This window comes from Bos taurus, chromosome 1 (assembly GCF_002263795.3).
Source record: "Bos taurus isolate L1 Dominette 01449 registration number 42190680 breed Hereford chromosome 1, ARS-UCD2.0, whole genome shotgun sequence".
NCBI lineage: Eukaryota > Metazoa > Chordata > Mammalia > Artiodactyla > Bovidae > Bos > Bos taurus.
In genome coordinates, this window is record NC_037328.1 from 116,083,387 (window position 1) to 116,104,664 (window position 21,278).

A 21,278-nucleotide genomic window follows, 5' to 3' on the forward strand; every position below is an offset into this window, starting at 1 on the left:
CTCAAAAATATACAAGCAACTCCTACAGCTCAACTCCAGAAAAATAAATGACCCAATCAAAAAATGGGCCAAAGAACTAAATAGACATTTCTCCAAAGAAGACATACAGATGGCTAACAAACACATGAAAAGATGCTCAACATCACTCATTATCAGAGAAATACAAATCAAAACCACTACGAGGTACCATTTCACACCAGTCAGAATGGCTGCGATCCAAAAGTCTACAAATAATAAATGCTGGAGAGGGTGTGGAGAAAAGGGAACCCTCTTACACTGTTGGTGGGAATGCAAACTAGTACAGCCACCATGGAGAACAGTGTGGAGATTCCTTAAAAAACTGGAAATAGAACTGCCTTATGATCCAGCAATCCCACTGCTGCGCATACACACTGAGGAAACCAGAAGGGAAAGAGACACGTGTACCCCAATGTTCATCGCAGCACTGTTTATAATAGCCAGGACATGGAAGCAACCTAGATGTCCATCAGCAGATGAATGGATAAGAAAGCAGTGGTACATATACACAATGGAGTATTACTCAGCCATTAAAAAGAATACATTTGAATCAGTTCTAATGAGGTGGATGAAACTGGAGCCTATTATACAGAGTGAAGTAAGCCAGAAGGAAAAACACCAATACAGTATACTAATGCATATATATGGAATTTAGAAAGATGGTAACAATAACCCTGTATACGAGACAGCAAAAGAGACACTGATGTATAGAACAGTCTTTTGGACTCTGTGGGAGAGGGAGAGGGTGGGAAGATTTGGGAGAATGGCATTGAAACATGTAAAATATCATGTATGAAACGAGATGCCGGTCCAGGTTCAATGCACGATACTGGATGCTTGGGGCTGGTGCACTGGGACGACCCAGAGGGATGGTATGGGGAGGGAGGAGGGAGGAGGGTTCAGGATGGGGACACATGTATACCTGTGGTGGATTCATTTTGATATTTGGCAAAACTAATACAATTATGTAAAGTTTAAAAATAAAATAAAATTAATAAAAAAAAAAAAAAAGTGAGCTGATGGGGAAAATCTTCCTCCTTATCTGGGAGAAAACACTGAGTATAGACAAGCACTGTGCCCAGGGCAAGTATGCTAGGAAGCAATGTTAAGTGCTAGGAAAAGGACATGTTTCCCTTACACTGATCTATCTGTACACTATAAAACAGAAAAAGGAGATTAAAATAATGGCACAGCAGAGCATCATACACAACACTGTAAAAATACTCACAGAAGAGATTGTCAATGAACTAAATTCTTGACTTTTTTCTGATATTCATTTTCACTTATATTCAGCAAGGCAGGAGATGCGTATGATTTCCAAATTTTTAGCCATGAAGAAGTTTCCAAAATGTTTGTGGAAAAGCTTTTGGAATTTAACTAACTCTAGGCTCTTATTTTTCTGTGACCTAATTAAGTGCTACAATTTAAATAGGTTTCCAATAGCAAATTAAGGAGTTTTTCACATGCTTAGATAATGGTTGTGATTTGAGGAAACTGTATGTGATTCTCACCAAATTGATCTCAGGTTTATTTTTGTTTTTATTAATACCAATCTTTTTTTTACAAGGATTCAGTAATCTGCTCTGAAATATTGTGGATATTGGGAAAAAATCTCATGGAGAGAGAACACCATGAAGAAAGTGGTTGCATTTACTCCCCTTGATCTTCTCACTCCATCTAGGAACAATGCCTTGACCTCAAGCAATCTGTTTATCAAATAGGCTCTCATTAGTTGTTGATGGACCAAAGGGATTTAGCTAAAGCAATATTTACTGCTTCAGAAAGACACAAGCGAACATGACATAAATTATGACACATACACATAAGTCACTTGAAATAAGGCAATATTGCAAAGTAGTGTCTCAACCTAGCAGGGCCATGGGTTGTATGATGGGAAGCAGGAGAGAACTGTGAGTTAGGAAGTGGACAAATCAACTACTTCCTCCATGGACTGGCCCACATGCCTGTAGATAAAGGAGCATAAAAAATCTTGGGAGACATCTTTCCCACAGTCAGGATTTTAATTTATGTCAGGCTGCAACCTCTGAGTGCCAAGACCTGGAATGCTTGCATGAAGACGAAATAGTGAGTGTTATCACTGTTCTTTGCAATTCTCTCAGTTTTGTGGCTTAGGAAACGTGATGAGTGCAGTGGGTTTACAATATGAGGTAGTATCTATGCTTCTCTGAAAAGAGCATCAAAACAGGCTGAACTCTGATCTGTGCATCCATACCTTTACAAACTCAACTCTATCAAAGTACTTTAATTATTTTTCAATGGACTGTAGCCTGTCATGCTCCTCTGTCCATATTCTAGGAGGTGGATCAAAGAGGATCTTGCTGTGATTTATGTGTTATATAGCAGCTTCCCACAAGCTATCTATTTTACACATGGTAATGTATACATATGTCAGTGCTACTCTCTCAACTTATGCCATCCTCTCCTTCCCCCACTGTATCCACAAGTCCGTTTTCTACACATCTCCAGTCCTTCTCTGGAAATAGGTTCCTTTCCTTGTGCTGTGCTAACCCAATGGACTGTAGCCCGTCATGCTCCTCTATCCATGGGATTTTCCAGGCAAGAATACTGGAGCACGTTGCCATTTCCTACCCCAGGGGATCTTCCTGACCCAGGGATCAAACCCACATCTCTTACATCTCCTGAACTGGCAGGAAGATTCTTTACCACTGTGCTACCAAATAGGTTCATCAGCTCCATTTTTCTAGATTCCATATATATGCATTAATATACAATATTTGGTTTTCTCTCTGACTTACTTCACTCTGTATAATGGGCTCTAGGTTCATCCACCTCACTACAACTGACTCAAATTCATATCTTTTTATGGCTGAGTAGTATTCCACTGTATATATGTACTATAACTTCTTTATCCATTCATCTGTCAATGGACATTTAGGTTGCTTCCATGTCCTAGCTACTGTAAATAGTGCTGCAATGAACACTGGGGTGTATGTTTCTTTTTGAAACATTATGGTTTTCTCAGGATGTATGCCCAATAGTGGAATTGTTGGATCACATGGTAGTTTTATTCCTAGCTTTTTAAGGAATCTCCATACTGTTCTCCATAGTGGCTATATCAATTTATATCCCCACCAGCTGTGCAATATAGTTTCCTTTTCTCCACATCTTCTCCAGCATTTATTGTTTATAGATTTTTTGATGGTCATTCTGACTGGTATGAGGTAATATCTCATTTGACTTGCATTCTCTAGTAATGAGCAATGTTGAAAATCTTTTCATGTGTTTATTGGCCATTTGTATATCTTCTTTGGCAAAATGTTTGTTTAGGTTTTCTGCCCATTTTTTGATTGGGTTGTTTTTCTGATATTGATCTGCATGTTTATTTTGGAGTTTAATTCTTTGTCAGTTGCTTCATTTGCAATTAATTTCTCCCATTCTGATGGTTACCTTTTCATCTTGTTTATAGTTTCCTTTGCTGTGCAAAAGATTTAAGTTAAATTAGGTCCCATTTGTTTTGTTTTTATTTCCGTTACTCTAGGAGGTGGGTCAAAGAGGATCTTGCTGTGATTTATATCAACATGTTCTGCCTGTTTTCCTCTAAGGGTTTTATAGTTTCTGGTCTTACATTTAGATCTTTAATTCATTTAGAGTTTATTTTCATGTAAAGTGTTAGGAAGTGTTCTAATTTTATTCTTTTACACACAGATATCCAGTTCCCCCAGGACCATTTATTGAAGAGGCTGTTTTTTCTCCATTGTATATTTCTTGCCTCCTTCATCAAAGATAAGGTGCCCATAGGTGCATGTATTGATCTCTGGGATTTCTATCATGTTCCATTGATCTATATATGTTTTTGTGCCAGAAAAATACTATCTTGATGACTATAGCTTTGTAGTGATAGACTTTATAACTTAGCCCCCAAGATGATAGCTTACACCTTGTCTTGGAATCCTGGACGAGCCCCCAAGATGATAGATGAAAGCGTATGGTGTTCCGCTGAATTTGTGGTCTCTGAAGGAAAAGCTTTAACTCCAGGACCAAAGACAGTCTAAATCACCCAGAGCATTGTGTTGTAGAAATTTTATTAAAGTAATAGTGACAGAAAAAGCTTCTGACATAGACATCAGAAGGGGGTAGAAAGATTACTCGTCTTGCTAGTTTTAAGTAGGGAATTATATACTTTTCTGCTAGCTGTTGAGAATAGAAAAAAGAAACGCTTCAAGACTGAGAGAGTTGCATCAGGCTTCTCTCCTACAACATACATATCTGCACAAGGGGCGTGGACAAAACATCTCTGGGTGAGATATATTGTATAAGTCTTGAAAGAAAGCAGAACTCCAAACAAGACACATAGTTTCATTAACATAGCTTAAAAAATATTTTTTTTTCATGAGTAAGATGTGTTGTTTTGGGGGGCAGTTAGTAGCTCAAGGTTGGAAAAAAGTCACTTTCAGGTAGAACCTATTGTCATCATAGTAATACAGGATTAAAGGAGCCTCCTAAATCCTGACTAAAGTGGAAGCGAAGGAATACAGGGGAAAAAAAAAAAAAAGGTCTGCCGCTTGCAGCTTTCTCCCTCCTGTGGCCTGGAGACCTCTGGCCTCCCTAGGAGACCTGCCTAGCAGTTAACTCTTTCAGTAGTATAGTTTGAAGTCAGGCAGGTTGATTCCTCTGGCTCTGTTTTTCTTTCTCAAGATTGTTTTTTGCTGTTTGGGGTCTTCAGTGTTTCCAAACAAATTGTAAAAACTTTTTGTTCTAGTTCTGTGAAAAATGTCATTGGTAACTTGATAGGGATTACGTTGAATCTGCAGATTGCTTTGGGGAGTATATTCATTTTGACAATATCGAGTCTTCTGATCCAAGAACATAATATATCTCTTCTTCTGTTTGTGTCATCTTTGATGTCTTTCATCAGTGTCTTATAGTTTTCTGCATAGAGGTCTTTTGTCTCCTTAGGTAGGTTTATTCCTAGATATTTTATTCTTTTTGTTGCAGTAGTGGATGGGATTGTTGTCTTAATTTCTCCTTCTGACATGATAGTATACCTAGAAAATCCTAAATTACTAGAGCCAATTGATGAATTTAGTAAAGTCACAAGATATAAAATTAATACACAGAAATCGCTTGCATTTCTATAAATTAACAATGAAAAATCTTTTCTTTCTTTTCTAAGTCTTTTTTCCCTCAACAGAGACTTAACTCTGAGAGCTTGTTTGTGGCCACATGCCCAATCTCAAACCCAGAGGCTGGTGCAGAGCAGCAATACAGTACATGTTTGTTCAATAAATAAAACTTTCTTTAACTGCCAAGGAATTACAACGCCTCTTTTGCAAAGAATTTAAAACTCTTTTCACTGTTTGCTTTCTTTTTAGTATCTTCTCTAATAATAAGTTGTAATTACACATATAATGAAATATTCAATTATAAATAGGATAGTAAAATGTATATGGAATATATCTAAATATGTAAGCAAACATTTAAAATATACTCCCAAATGTTTCTTCAGAGCCAAAGATAACTTACTTGAAATACCCACACTCTGCACTTAAATGTACATATATTTATAACTCAATTTAAAGAGAAAATGTGTAAAAATAAACTTTCTAATAAACTGTATCCGTAATAAAAATGAGTTAAGAAGAATCTATATCCTTCTTATTAGAACTATATGAACCACAAATGCCATTTATGTAATTAAACTTTTCCTAGTATAAACATTAATTAAAAGTAAAAACAGTTTAAATTAATTTTTTTAACATGCAATTATTAATATAAAAATACTAAGATATTTTTCTAACAAGCCTTCATAAAATTATGATTGCAAATATAGAATCATACATGCAAATTTTTTAAGAATACTTAAGAGTTTTCAAATTTTGCAGAATGCACTCACATTTTGTCAAAATATAAAATGAACATCTCAAAAGAAAATGACAACTCAGCAATGGAAGATTAATTTCTTTACAATACATAACATTGCTACAAATTGATAATAAAAATAGCAGTGACAGTAGATATATAGAGAAAAATTATGAACAGCTATGGGAAAATAAATACGCCATAACCATATCTCACACATAATGGCAAAAATGCAAATTGGTCCCCAATATTTATTCTCTTTAGCCTTAGTGCATTTAATTCTCTCTGAAATCTTCCATATCTTTCTCTCTCTCTTTGATGTACTCTACTTCTTTATACCTATCTATTGTTCTAATATTCACTTCAGTTGAGTTTGATATGTTGTTAAAGCCATCTTTTAGGTTTTAATCTTCAACTGTTAATCTTCCAAGTAGTCAAGAATAATGGTGACCATGTAAATTTCAAACATCAGGAAACCATACAATTCATTGAGTATAACAAATAATACTACACAATCTCAAACTCCAAATTACCTGTGAATAGAAAAGTAAGCTCTATATTACAGCAGAATTATTTCAAAAGCTCTTGTCAAAACTTTACAGAGAATGGGAAATGTGAGAGTATGTATGAAAAAACTACACAAAAGAGAGAATAAAATGAAGGGACTGAGACTGAAGTAAAAATTACCTACTTCCTCAAAAGAGAAAGAATATCCCAAAGTAGAAAATTCTGTAAGAGTCATAGTAGATGTTTATTGCTGATGTTCAGTCGCTAAATTGTGTCTGATTCTTTGCAACCCCATGTACTGAAGCACATCAGGTTTCCCTGTCCTTTACTACTTCCCAGCAATTGCCCAATTTCACATCCATTGAGATAGTGATGCTATCTAACCATCTTATCATCTGCTGCCTTCTCCTCCTTTTGTCTTCTGTCTTTCCCAGCATGAGGGTCTTTCCCAATGAGTTGGCTCTTTGCATCAGATGGCCAAAGTATTGAAGCTTCAGCTGCAGCATCAGTCCTGCTAATGAATATTCAGGATTGATTTCCTTTAGGATTAACTGGTTTGATCTCCTTGTAGTCCAAGGGACTCTAAAGAGTCTTCTCCAGCCCCATGATTCAAAAGAATTAATTATTCAGCACTCAGCCTTCTTTATGGTTCAACTCTTACCATCGGTAATGACTACTGGAGAAACCATAGCTTCGACTATATGGACCTTTGTCGGCAAAGTGACGTCTCTGCTTTCTAATACACTGTTTAGGTTTGTCATAGCTTTCCTCCCAAGGAGCAAGCATCTTTTAATTTCATGGCTGCAGAGACAGTTCTCAGTGATTTTGGAACCCAAGAAAATAAAATCTGTCACTGCTTCCACTTTTTTAAGTAGATCATAGAACTTACTCAAATGAAGAGACTTAATAAAATATGCACACTGCTCATTTTGGTTGAGAACTGGGGAGGAAGAGGACATGAAACAGAGAGGGTTTATAGCTCAGGGAATAATCTGAAAAAGAAAGGATAATGTTGGTAAATATTTTCTAACTTTTCTTGTTTATATGAAGTATAAAATTTTCCATTAATTTTATAAACTTTTCTAAATTTTAATTTTCTAAACACCTGTATGCATATCTATTTTAATAGCTTTTTATTTGGTTATTTTAAATTACCTAAGTCATATGAAACAATAATAATTTATGTCTTTTCCAGTTTTTTTATTTTTAAATTTTATTTTCTTATCTAATTGAGATGGATAGGATATACACAGAAAAAGAAATATAGTAAAGGTAATAATATTCATAAGTTCTATTTAATTTTGATATTATCATGAAGTTAATTTTGGATTATAATAACTTGTTTAGTCATATAAATCTATTACTATTACATGAATATTGTTTAAAGGTCAAAAAGTGAATGTGAACTTTTATTTCTCTTTGAGATATTTAGAGACAAGCATATGATTTTTCTCATTACTACTAACAAAGATACTGAATAATTCCTTTATTCCTAATATTAATATAAACACTTCTTAGTTATGATATATTGTTCTTATACTCTGCTAATGTATTCTCTTTGCTTATATGTTTTTTCATTTGTTATGCATAAGTAAATTCAATCTGTAGGTTCTCCTTTCCTACTATCCTTCTAGTTTTGATGTAACTATCTCATAAAATGAATACGGAAATGTTTCCTTTTTAGATCATCCCAGTAACACTGCTTTTTTTCTGATCAGTCAGAATTATTTTTAAATTTCTGGTATGGTAATATATATTGAAAATACATTTTAGATTCAATTTATTTTGCTGTTGGAATTTCTCAGTGGCTTAGCGGTAAAGAATCCACCTGCAATGCAGGAGACACAGGAGACATTGTCTTAATTCCTGGGTCAAGAATATTCCCCTGGAGGAGGGCACAGTAACCCACTCCAGTATTATTGCCTGGAGAATCCCCATGGACAGAGGAGCCTGGTGGGCTACAGTCAATGCAGTCGCAAACAGTAGGATACGACTGAGCGACTAAGCACAGAACGTTCATTCATTTCTATCTGGTGTATTTTTCTTATCAATTAGGATACATAGAGGCCCAGCAATCCCACTGCTGGACATATACCCTGCAGAAGCCAGAATTGAAAGAGTCACATGTACCCCAATGTTCGTTGCAGCACTATTTACAATAGCTGGGACATGGAAGCAACATAGATGTTCATCGGCAGATGAATGGATAAGAAAGTTGTGGTTATTTACACACAATTCAATATTACTCAGCTATAAAAAGAAACACATTTGAGTCAGTTCTAATGAGGTAGATAAACCTGGAGCCTACTATATACAGTGAAGTAAGTCAGAAAGAGAAAAATAAATACTATATATTAATGCCTATATATGGAATTTAGAAAGAGAGTACCAATGATCCTACATGCAGGGTAGAAAAGGAGACAAGACATAAAGAACAGACTTTTGGACTCAGTGGGAGAAGGTGAGGGTGGGATGATTTAAGAGAATAACATTGAAACAGGTACATCACCATATGTAAACTAGATGACCAGTGCCAGTTCGATGCACGAAGCAGGGCACCCAAAGCCAGTGCTCTGGGACAACCCAGAGGGATAGGGTGGGGAAGGAGATGGGAGGGGGATTCAGGATGGATGGGACACATGTATACCTGTGGCTGATTCATTTTGATGTATGGGAAAAACTATCACAATATTGTAAAGTAATTATCCTCCAACTAAAATAAATTAAAAAAAAAACTCAACTCTTGAACTAGCTAAGTAAACAAACAAACCAAAAAGGGGGGGAAAAAACTTTTTGTAGCCATTGCAAGGATGATTTTGGAGGTGTCCACTACTTGGTCAATTGCATACTGAGTCTGTGGTAGAACTGAAATGTTGTTATCCAGTGGCATCCTTTGGGACTTGTAATAAGCATTTTTTTTCCCCTTTTCTCTGTATTTTGGTGTTCAACATCTGAGGTCTTTCTTGTCATGGAGGGACTACCCCTCTCGGAGTCAGCTAATACAGAGAGATAAGCCACCAACTTGGCTGTGAACACATTTTTCATATACAAACCAATCAGTTCAGAATTCATTCCCTTGAAGTCTCTTTATCTTAATCACCCCAGGGCCTAATCATCTAATCACCTAATCACTACAGGGCCAAGTACCAGCCAGAGACAGCCCCTATACCCAACTGTGCCCCGAAATTATTCAAATTAGCCAATCCTAACCTTGCTTATCCTGCCTTGCCTATATTTTTTCCCATGGAAACCACAATAAAGCTCTGGTCCATATTTCCCTCTGCTCTCTCTGCATCCTGGTCAACTCTGGTGCTTCCACGTGTGGTACCTGCATGGTGTGACATGCCTCCTCCTCGTGGCACCTGTGAGAAACTCTTTTAATTGGCAGTCATCTCCTGATCTCTTTGCCATAGAAGAAGAATAATAAAATCTATGCTTTCAAGTCAGATTATAGATTCAAAACCTACCTTGTAAAAGAGAATTGCTTTCCTGTACCTGGGCTATGGGACAAATAGCTCCTGCCACAGAAGGCAGCCTGATAACCTAAGATATGTGCTATTTACTATGGCACTTACAATGTCAGAGAAATCTCAAGTAGGAATCTCTGGGTTTGTGCTTTATAAACACTTTTGTCCCTGAACTTTCCTCTACTTTTCCCCTCAACCTACTGGAATGGGTTGCCATTGCCTTCTCCCATTCATAATTTAGAAAGAGTAATTACACATTTCATTTAGCAGTTTGAGGCATATGTGCCTAAAAGTTTTCTTCAGACATCTTGGCTACTGCCCTAGTGAAGACAAAACTTCTTGGGGGACCATGAGAAGAGGAGTAACATGATCTTTCATTTTAAAAAAGATCATTCTGTTTGACATCTTGCAAATTGATTCTAAGGATTCAAAATGAAAAAGGAGAGAGAAATTATAATCCTATTGGACTATTTCCAGCAAAAATTGATAGTGATTTAGATCAGAATGTTAGCAATGGAAATAAGAATAAAAAAAGGGTTGGATACAGGATATATTTTGGCTAAGAGGATTTAATAATGATATCTGTGACAGAAAAAAAAGAGACAAATAATAGTGAATTTTTGTTTACCTGTTTTGGTTTTACTCTGCTTTTGTTTGTTTTTGCCTTGAATAACTGGAAAAAAGGAGTTGCTGTCTGCAGAAATGAGAAAGATGAAGATCAGCAATTATTTGACAGAAGATCATAACTTTAAGTTTGAGGCATTTATTTAAATCCAACTGGGATTGTAAAGTACGTATATAGATGCATATGTATACCTAATCTGGAGTTAAGAAGATTCAGACCAGAGATGTGAATTGGGATTTCAGTTTACAGATTATTGAAAGCCATGAGACTAGCTGATATCACCAGAGAAGAAAGCATGGGTTAAAAAAAGAAATAAATAAAACATGCAAATGCAGAAACATTCCACTAAGAGATCAAGAAAAAAGACAGATGAGAAAATGTAATAAGGAATCTCCACACTGTTCTCCATAGTGGCTGTACTAGTTTGCATTCCCACCAACAGTGTAAGAGGGTTCCCTTTTCTCCACACCCTCTCCAGCATTTATTATTTGTAGACTTTTGGATCGCAGCCATTCTGACTGGTGTGAAATGGTACCTCGTAGTGGTTTTGATTTGCATTTCTCTGATAATGAGTGATGTTGAGCATCTTTTCATGTGTTTGTTAGCCATCTGTTGGGAGAATGGCATTGAAACATGTAAAATATCATGTATGAAACGAGATGCCAGTCCAGGTTCAATGCACGATACTGGATGCTTGGGGCTGGTGCACTGGGACGACCCAGAGGGATGGTATGGGGAGGGAGGAGGGAGGAGGGTTCAAGATGGGGAACACATGTATACCTGTAGTGGATTCATTTTGATATTTGGCAAAACTAATACAATTATGTAAAGTTTAAAAATAAAATAAAATTAATTAAAAAAAAAAAGAAAATGTAATAGAGAGCAAGAGATAGAAGCTCGGGGTGTATACAAGAAAGTGATCATAATGATTGACTGAAGAACTAAATCTGAATAAGGAAGGAAAAATACGTGCAGAATGAAGAAATTTAAAATGCTGATATAATTCAAGTACATGGTAATTAGGAGTATTAGTGAGAGTGACCTGGTATGACAGCAGGTTACAGTCAGATAATAGCCTATTTGATACTGAGATTATAGGGTGCAGTTTCGGTTAGTAACAAAGTCTAAGTCATGATCATAAGAGCAAAAGGTTTATGCAGAGTAAAAGCCAACATTATCAGGGAGAAGGAAAGTCAAACAATTTACAGTTCACAATGTTAGTTGTATCATCTATATAGATTTTGAAATCCCCAATTGTAATAGTGGAGATAGTGACAGTGACTTTAAAGGTGAAATCTTTGAGACATTAGAGTCAGTGATGCAGAAGTTGGCAGGTGACTACATAATGGAAACGTAACTGATGATAGAGTCTACTACCATGATATGAGAGGCTGTAGGGAGAGAGAATAGTCTGGTAGCATCAGTGAACAAGGAAGATACTTATGGTTTGATCAATGTGGGAGGGAAAATAGAAGCCTGGTCCTCAATTAAGTACTACATCTCAGATGACAGTTAATAGAAGGCACAGATAAAATCTTATGGATATCCATTCATGATGATCCAAGAGTTCCAGAGAACTCAGTGGAAAGATTATAGGAATTGAGAAGGGGTTGTGGAAAGGGGAGAATCAGGGACAGGGAATACGTTACAGAGATTAAGGGGTGAAAAATGAAAGTGATTGAGAGTGAGGACAGATGTAGAGAGGGGTAAAGATCAATTAATGATAGCCAGTTACCCCTTCCCCTGTGATCTTCCCAACCCAGGAATTGAACCAGGGTCTCCTGCATTGCAGGAAGGTTCTTTACCAACTGAGCTATCAGCGAAGCCCAAGACGTCATCAGGACACCAATTCTCTTATTCATCCTATTGTACTTGGTAAAAACCAAAAGTGGGGATCTAGATGGACTTTTGTAATAGAAACTTAAGCTGAGAATAGATAATTCTTTTGTTGCTGTTGCTTTGTTAGTTATTGATCCCTCCGTCTGCTATAACTTTAGGCTGGAAATCTGAGACACATGCAACTGACATCAATTTGTTGCATCATTATTATTTATATAGCTTTAAAAAAGTACCTTGTGTCATATGTTATGTCCATATTTAAATATATCTTTATATTCCAAATTAAAACTATATCCCTACCTGGTAATTAACATACATTGTTTTGATTTATGGGTAGGTGGTTTGAAGGAGGTAAAAGAGTGGGACATACAGATACAAGTAAAAAAGTCCTCTTCAACTGAGACACAAATATTACAGTACACAAGTATCCCAATGGTGCTCCATTTGGAACCATAAGTATGGTTCATTTATATTTCTGTCTCATGTAATACATTACAACAATATTCCTGTGCATTTTCCAAAAGTAATTTAAACCATTTATTCCTACAGAATTTGTGGCCTAACTACCAGTTGTTTACTCAATTCTCTCTCACAGATTTACGTAAAAAAACAAATATTAATTTTGTTCAGGACATTGTGCCCAGGTTAAAAAAGATATTACTCCTTAAGCAACCTTGACAGTTATGTGTGTCCACGTGAAATACAGTTCTGTAAAATGAAACATAAAATGAGACATATGTTGGGTAGGACTTGTAGAAATGCTATTGTTTTTCTTGATAAAAACAGAAATGAAAGTTTCTGATTCTCCCATTCCCCTAACCCGCACCTCTTTCTGCCTGATAATAGCTGAGGAGGAATGGAAAGAAGCCTTGACTTCTGATGGTTGGGAGGAGATGCCATACTAGTCCTGAGCTGCCTCCCTCAGTATTTCTCCAAAATTATCAAACATTACATAATTTATGGTCATTACTGTTTATTCGCTATAGTCTATGCTATAGACTGAATGTGTCCCCCAAGTTTCTTATGTTGAAACCCTGCCTTCTCTGTGATTGTATTAGGAAGTGAAGTGAAGACTTTGAGAAGTAATTAGGATTAGATGAGTTCATGAGAGTGGAGTCCTCATGAATGAAATGAGTGCCCTTATAAGAGTCATAGAAAAGCCTGCTTCCTCTCTTTGTTCTCTGTCACGGAAATCACAGTGTGCAATGCAGAAGAGGGCTCTCACCAGAATCTGACCATATTGACACTCTGAACCTCCCAAACTGTAAGCAATAAATTTCTATTGTTTTGTAAGCCACCAACTCTATTGTTACAGCAGCCCAAGTTGACTAAGACAGTCCAATAACATAGCAATTTTGTTTGTCACTCTACTAACTTCATATAGACACAAGAACTTTAGAGCTCAAAATTTTCAGTTTGGTTTTGTGATTTCCTCTATGTCCTGGGCTTCACTCATCATTGCTACATGTAGAGTTACTGCCTCCCACTTAAATGCCCCTTATTTGTCAAAAGAATAGAGCTGCTTTTTCCTAAAATGCCTATGAGATCATTGGCACTGATTCTGGTATCTGAGCACAGGAAGAAGTTTGCATTAAGAAGTGAATTTTGCAGTGATAAACACATGATGTTGTATTGAGGCTAACACTCTGAAAAAATAATTGGCAAGAAAATATGATTGCCTATAAGGCGGCATTTCAGGACTCCAAATCCATGCCAACTGAAGCTCTAGCATTTCACAAACCAGATGTATTCCTTTAAGCTTTCTTCTCAATAGTAATACTATTAGACAAAAAACTAGGGCTATAAATTAGAGTTATAAGAAATGACTAACAGCAGCAAGAAAAAATATAGAATATAAATATTAGTTAAGGTACAGAGATGAGTAAACAACATTTAGAATAAGGGATAGAGAAGAATCTGCTGAGTTAAAAAGACAAACAAAATACAATGGTTATGAGAACCTTGGAAAGGTCACAGATAATCAAATATCAATGCAAACACAACCTTTTCTCACTAATTTGTTTCCTACTCTAAGGTTTATATATTTTTATGAACCACTGTTCAGATATTTTACTATAAATTTTCACTTAACCAACTCATATACTGATTTTCTATTCTATATCTGATTTTAAACCCACAATAAATAAGTGCTCCATGGAATCCATCCTCAGTGTGGTTATGGGTCACCCTAACTCCCACGTTCTGGAGTCTAGTGACGTACATGATTCCATCATCTCTTAATATATCATACTGACAGGTGATGACATAGGTCAGGGGCAGATTACGCAATTTGTTGTCATCAGCCAACAAGGGAGCTGCCCTCACATCTAGAAACCCTGGATACTTTTGCCAGCTTAGAATTACCATAAGTTGGACTGTTATAAAAATGCCCTTTCTTAAACTTCTCAGGGAGCAAAGAACTCCAATTAACAAATTTGAACAGATTGCTTGATTCCACTGGTACATGTTGATTGAAGAACATGGCTTTTTCAAGTGATCTGTCCGTGGTAAAGTATCCACTCCACAATCTGACCACGAATGATTTGGTCAGACCAAGAAAATTTGAGTTTTCCCGATATGATGGTAAATCCAGATCAAGAGACTGAAGGGCAGGATAAATTAAAGACTGGGTCTTGAGTTTGATCTTGACATCTGGGTCATCTATGAGCTGAAAATAATTTAAAGTTGATTAAATAGTAATTTCATTTAAAAATATATTTTAAATTTAAAAACAATAACTGATATGAGTTAAATTCAGAATCTCAAAAAGATCATCGGAAACAAGAAATATATCTCAAAGAACATTCCAATTTTCAATTATATCTAAGACTAGGTGTATTACTTAAATACTATGAACATAAACAGTGATAGAACCCAGGTCTCCTGCATCGCAGGTGGTACCATCTGAGCCAACAGGGAAGCCCACTACTTTCCTTATGGATGGGTAAAAAGGCCATCTAATCTGTGATTAAAAAGCAAAATATATACTCTTACTGCTAAGAATGGCAACCAGAGGAAATTGATATATTTTAAATAAAATTTTTATATACATGTTATTACATTAACAGAGAGTCCCTTGGACTGCAAGGAGCTCCAACCAGTCCATCCTAAATGAAATCAGTCCTGAATATTCATTGGAAGGACTGATGCTGAAACTGAAACTCCAATACTTTGGCCACCTAATGCAAAGAACTGACTCATTGGAAAAGACCCTGATGCTGGGAGGAGAGGAAGGCAGGAAGAGAAGGGGATGACAGAGGATGAGATGGTTGGATGGAATCACTGACTCGATGGACATGAGTTTGAGTAAGCTCTGGGAGTTAGTGATGGACAGGGAAGCCTGGTGGGCTGCAGTCCATGGGGTCACAAAGAGTCGGACAAGACTGAGTGACTGAACTGAACTGATATCAACAGGCAGTAACATTTAAGGAGAAGATCATGTCATTAGGAATTCTAATTCAATGCTGACACTAAACAACTAAATCCTAGGTAAAAGTCTAATTGATTTTAATGTTTAAGTGTTTCAAATATTCAGATTAGTGCATTAAGACAAATGTATCTATAAATTAATATGCATATATTTGGGGTGTACTAAAATTTTTCCATCAATAGGATGTATAACCCAAAATATTTGGGAACCAGTAATACTGAGCAGATGACACCACCCTTATGGCAGAAAGTGAAGAGAAACTAAAGAGCCTCTTGATGAAAGTGAAAGAGGAGAATGCAAAAGTTGGCTTAAAGCTCAACATTCAGAAAATGAAGATCATGGCATCTGGTCCCATCACTTCATGGGAAATAGATGGGGAAACAGTGTCAGACTTTATTTTTGGGGGCTCCCAAATCACTGCAGATGGTGACTGCAGCCATGAAATTAAAAGACGCTTACTCCTTGGAAGGAAAGGTATGACCAATGTAGATAGCATATTCAAAAGCAGAGACATTACTTTGCCAACAAAGGTCCATCTAGTCAAGGCTATGTTTTTTCCTGTGGTCATGTATGGATGTGAGAGTTGGACTGTGAAGAAGGCTGAACACCGAAGAATTGATGCTTTTGAAGTGTGGTGTTGGAGAAGACTCTTGAGAGTCCCTTGGACTGCAAGGACATCCAACCAGTCCATTCTGAAGGAGATCAGCCCTGGGATTTCTTTGGAAGGAATGATGCTAAAGCTGAAACTCCAATACTTTGGCCACCTCGTGCAAAGAGTTGACTCATTGGAAAAGACTCTGATGCTGAGAGGGATTGGGGGCAGGAGGAAAAGGGAACAACTGAGGATGAGATGGCTGGATGGCATCACCGACTCGATGGACTTGAGTCTGAATGAACTCCGGGAGTTGGTGATGGACAGGGAGGCCTGGCGTGCTGTGATTCATGGGGTCACAAAGAGTCGGACATGACTGAGCGACTGAAATGAACTGAACTGAATACTGAGCATGGGGCTTACCTGATGGCTTAGATGGTAAAGAACCTAACTGCAGGGCAGGAGACCCAGGTTTGATCCCTGGGGTGGGAAGATCCCCTGTAGGAGGGCATGGCAATCCACTCCAGAATTCTTGCCTGGAGAATCCCATTAAGAGAGGAGCCTGGCAGGCTGTAGTTTATAAGGCTGCACAGAGGCAGACACAACCGAAGCGATTCAGCAAGCACACACACAATATTAAGCATTGCATTTTAGGAGATGTTTCTATGTACATTTATATGGTTCCCACATTGAAATGGCCCAGAATGTCTCATAGATTAGCTTCTCTAACTGTGGTCCCTAGATGCCTAGTACTCAAATGACCCAGGGATTTGTTAGAAATGAAAATTCTTAATCCTAGCCCAGACTCACTAAATTAAGTTGGGAGGAACCAGCAATGTGTGTTTTGTCATCTTTCGGGTGATTCTGATGCAAGGAAAAATTTGAGCTCCACTGGTGTAGATCATAAACAGTAATTATTGAAACCATATGTACTCTGGTGATGCTCAGAGTAAAGTATAATGGCTAGATGAAGTTCATTTCTGAAAACTTGATATAGAGTTGAAGACATCACAGGACCCTGACATTCTTTCCTTTGATATAAATATGACATTTTACACACACACAGGCATATGTGAGTGTACACACACACACACACACAGGCCTGCAAAAGCAAATGGCAACAATGTTTATTTTATTTTATTTAGATCAAAGGAATTAGAACTAGTTAGTAGAATAAAATATTTAAAAGTTCATTACTAGATTATTTTATGTAAAAATAATTTCTGAATTTAAATAACCAGTTCAGTGTTTTATTTCATGTAAAATTACCACATTCCGTTTATCTTGGTACCTAGTATGAAGAATGCTGTTAGATTGTTAAAGGAGTGATACTTATTAAATGGCTTCCCTGGTGGTGCAGTAGTAAAGAATCTGCCTGCCAATGCAAGAGACACAAGAGAACGTGGGTTCCATCCCTGGGTCATGAATATCCTTTGGTGTTGGAAATGGCAACCTGCTCCAGTATTCTTGCCTGGAAAATCCCATGGAGAGAGCCTGGCGGGTTACAGTCAATGGGATCACAAAGAGTTAGACGTGACTGAGTGACTAAACACGCACAATTATTAAATAGGTAGCTCACAGGTGACTGATTTAGAGTGAGTTAAGGAGATCCAATGGCAACCCATTCCAGTGTTTTTGCCTGGAGAATCCCAGGGATGGGGGAGCCTGGTGGGCTGCCATCTATGGGGTTGCACAGAGTCAGACATGACTGAAGCAACCTAGCAGCAGCAGCAGCAGCAGCAAGGAGATCCAACTAGTCCATTCTAAAGGAGATCAGTCCTGGGTGTTCATTGGAAGGACTGATGCTAAAGCTGAAACTCCAATACTTTGGCCACCTCATGCGAAGAGTTGACCAATTGGAAAAGACTCTGATGCTGGGATTCGGGACAGGAGGAGAAGGGGACGACAGAAGATGAGATGGCTGGATGGACATGAGTTCAAGTGAACTCCAGGAGTTGGTGATGGACAGGGAGGCCTGGCATGCTGCAATTCATGGGGTCACAAGGAGTCGGACATGACTGAGTGACTGAACTGAACTGAACTGAGAAGACATACAAAAATATTTTATACTTGACCAATTAATGAAAACTTTACAGATAGCCAAAATCGTGACCTGTAGATTTAAAAAAATAATAAACCTATATTTTATTTAAAAATTTTAATGAAGTATGGTTGATTTACAATATTGTTTTTGTTTCTGCTGTACAGCAAAGTGAATCAGTTATAAATATATATAATCTCCACTCTTTTTTAGACTCTTTTCCCATATAGGCCATTTTCAGAGTATTATGTAGGATGCCCTGAGCTGTATAGTAGGTCCTCATTAGTTATCTATCTCATATGTAGTATTCTATACCAATCTCAATCTCCCAATTTATTCCTCCCCTTTCTTCCCCCTGGTAACCATAAGTCTGTTTTCTTCATCTGTGAATCTATTTCTGTTTAAAACATTATACTTTATAATTTTATAATTAAATATAACACATATGCTGCTGCTAAGCCGCTTCAGTCGTGTCCGACTCTGTGCGAACCCATAGATGGCAGCCCACCAGGTTCCCCCATCCCTGGGATTCTCCAGGCAAGAACACTGGAGTGGGTTGCCATTTCCTTCTCCAATGCATGAAAGTGAAAAGTGAAAGTGAAGTCACTCAGTTGTGTCTGACTCTTTGCGACCCCATGGACTGCAGCCTACCAGGTTCCTCTGCCCATGGGATTCTCCAGGCAAAAGTACTGGAGTGGGGTGCCATTCCTTATATACAACTATATAAGGCAGAAATGTGAAATGTAATAAATATGTTTAAGGGTCAGGGAATTCACCATGCTCTTGCACACCCTTCTTCCTCTCCAGTAACCATCAACCTATATTTTATTACATTCAATTTTATGTATTTCTTTAAAATTGCACTAGTTATATATATCAATGCAGTTAAACTGGTTAAGGCTTCCCAGCAGAGTGGTAAAGAATTAGCTTGCAATGCAGGAGATGCAAGAGACACAGATTTGACTCCTGGGTCAAAAAGATCCTCTCAAATAGGAAATGGCAGCCCACTTCAGTATTCTTGCCTGTAGAATTCCATGGACAGAGTATCCTGGTGGGCTACAGTCCATGAAATCGCAGAGTCGGACGTGACTGAGTACACACACACAGCTATTCCTAGGTAAGCAATAATTGTTACTGTGACTTTTAAAAACTTATTTTTTGTACATGAGATATGATTTTACTTCCTTAAGTAAACAAAAAAAAAATTGGAGAAGATTAAGTGCTATAGAGAAAATGACATTTTTTCCAAAGGCAAACAAGGACTACATGTGTACATAAATGTATTCACACACACACATAATTAATCCAAATAATAAAAGAAATCAAAACAATAAATCAAAATCAACCAAGAATAACTTTAAAAAATGACTTGAAGCTATATTCCACCAAAACTGATCCGAACCCAATAACGTGTACTATAAAATTACTAAAAATGGCCAAATCACTAATAAGAAAATAAAAATTAGACAAGCATCACACTTATTCAGAGCTACATTAAACTCCAGAAAAGTGCTGAAACTAAAAAAATATATGCAAGAGATGTTGAGCCAAGGGTTTAATACCCAGACTGTCTATGAATTATTTTTGTTTTGTTTTTGCTGCAGGGAGGCAATTCACAACAAAGTCAAAGGAGCGAATTATATGGCTTTATTTCCAAGTAATTAGACTCATTAGAAAAGAACCTCAAGTCTTTGAGGACCACCCATGAACAGGAGGTAGTGAGCCAGCCATGCGGGATCCTATCACTCAGCAACTAAACCCTTCAACTGGAAACCGTATTCCTTGTTTCCCCTGGGTTTATATCAGCTGACTTGTTCACAGGTATTTCAGTAAGAAAGGATTTGCACATCTGAATACAAGGTTACTGTATCGAATTCTGTAACTAATCAGTGTTGCTCAATTCTACCATTTCTGAAGTTCAAAACGCTTCATTCTGGCAGCACTCATGCCATGAAACTCACAATAAGACTTTTTGTCTTTCTTAGCCAGTCTATTTTGTCTTCTAGTATTTAAAATGGAAACTCCTTGACTACTCCCTCCATATTCATTCTGTTCGGGCTCTGCATTAAGCAATACATAAAATATTAAAAAGGTCTTAAAACCAGCAAGCAAACTTTGAGTAAAATTTCCAAAACAGCAGAAATTATTTAAAAAATAATAAAGATAATTATTTTCTCCTGATTAAACTTCTAAACATTCAGAGCCAATAAAAGTTTATACTTACCAAATGTGTCATAGTTTTCAAACACGTTGTTACCCACATTAATTTCCATAGCTCCTCAATATTATCCGGGAGAGGTGTGTAAACATAATATGCCCCAAGGACCCCCACGATCAGAAGCAAAATCGTCTTTCTTCCCATCATGTTTTCCAACTGCACATTCTACTTGGCAGCAAAGCAAATACACTTCTGAAATATTTGAATGTTGAAATTTCATAACAGTTTTTGGATTTATCAAAAAGTGTTATCTTACTTCTTAGACACAAATTCCATTGGTCCAGTTGTCATTCTGCAAGCTGCTGGGAAATAATTAACTCAGAAAAAGTACAAAGAACTCTGTGAAATCCATACTCATATTATCTGCAGGTTCTGCCAAGTACAACAGCCTTATAATATTGCTAGGCAGTCAGTAAACAAGCATTTGTTGCTCAATTACTTGTTGGGGAGTACTTTAACCATTAGAGAAAAGGCCACAGGAAATATAAGAAACTCAGTGTATGCTTCAAATAACAAATCTCAGAGTGGGGGAGAAAAAATATGTTTAAACTATTGAGAGCTTTTACAAAGTATGATAGATATGGTCACTTGTATCTTATATTACTTTTACTGTCTTGATACAAATAAAATTATTAGTGAAAAATGCTAAATAGGTTAAAGTTATACAATTTTTTCCAATGCAACATAAAACCTTATATTC

At 37.0% G+C, this 21,278-nt stretch overlaps 1 protein-coding gene across 1 annotated transcript; it reads right to left on the minus strand.

The window, feature by feature from the left end:
* Positions 1-4,065: 4,065 nt before the first annotated feature.
* On the minus strand, positions 4,066-20,957 carry LOC782258 (arylacetamide deacetylase-like). The gene is made up of 4 exons (XM_015473125.3): positions 20,585-20,957; positions 14,662-14,965; positions 10,462-10,527; positions 4,066-7,358 (listed from the first exon to the last, which is right to left on the minus strand). The coding sequence occupies exons 1-4, from the start codon at positions 20,723-20,725 to the stop codon at positions 7,291-7,293; spliced, it is 579 nt and encodes a 192-aa protein (XP_015328611.1). The 5' UTR covers positions 20,726-20,957; the 3' UTR covers positions 4,066-7,290.
* Between the last annotated feature and the right edge of the window lie 321 nt (positions 20,958-21,278).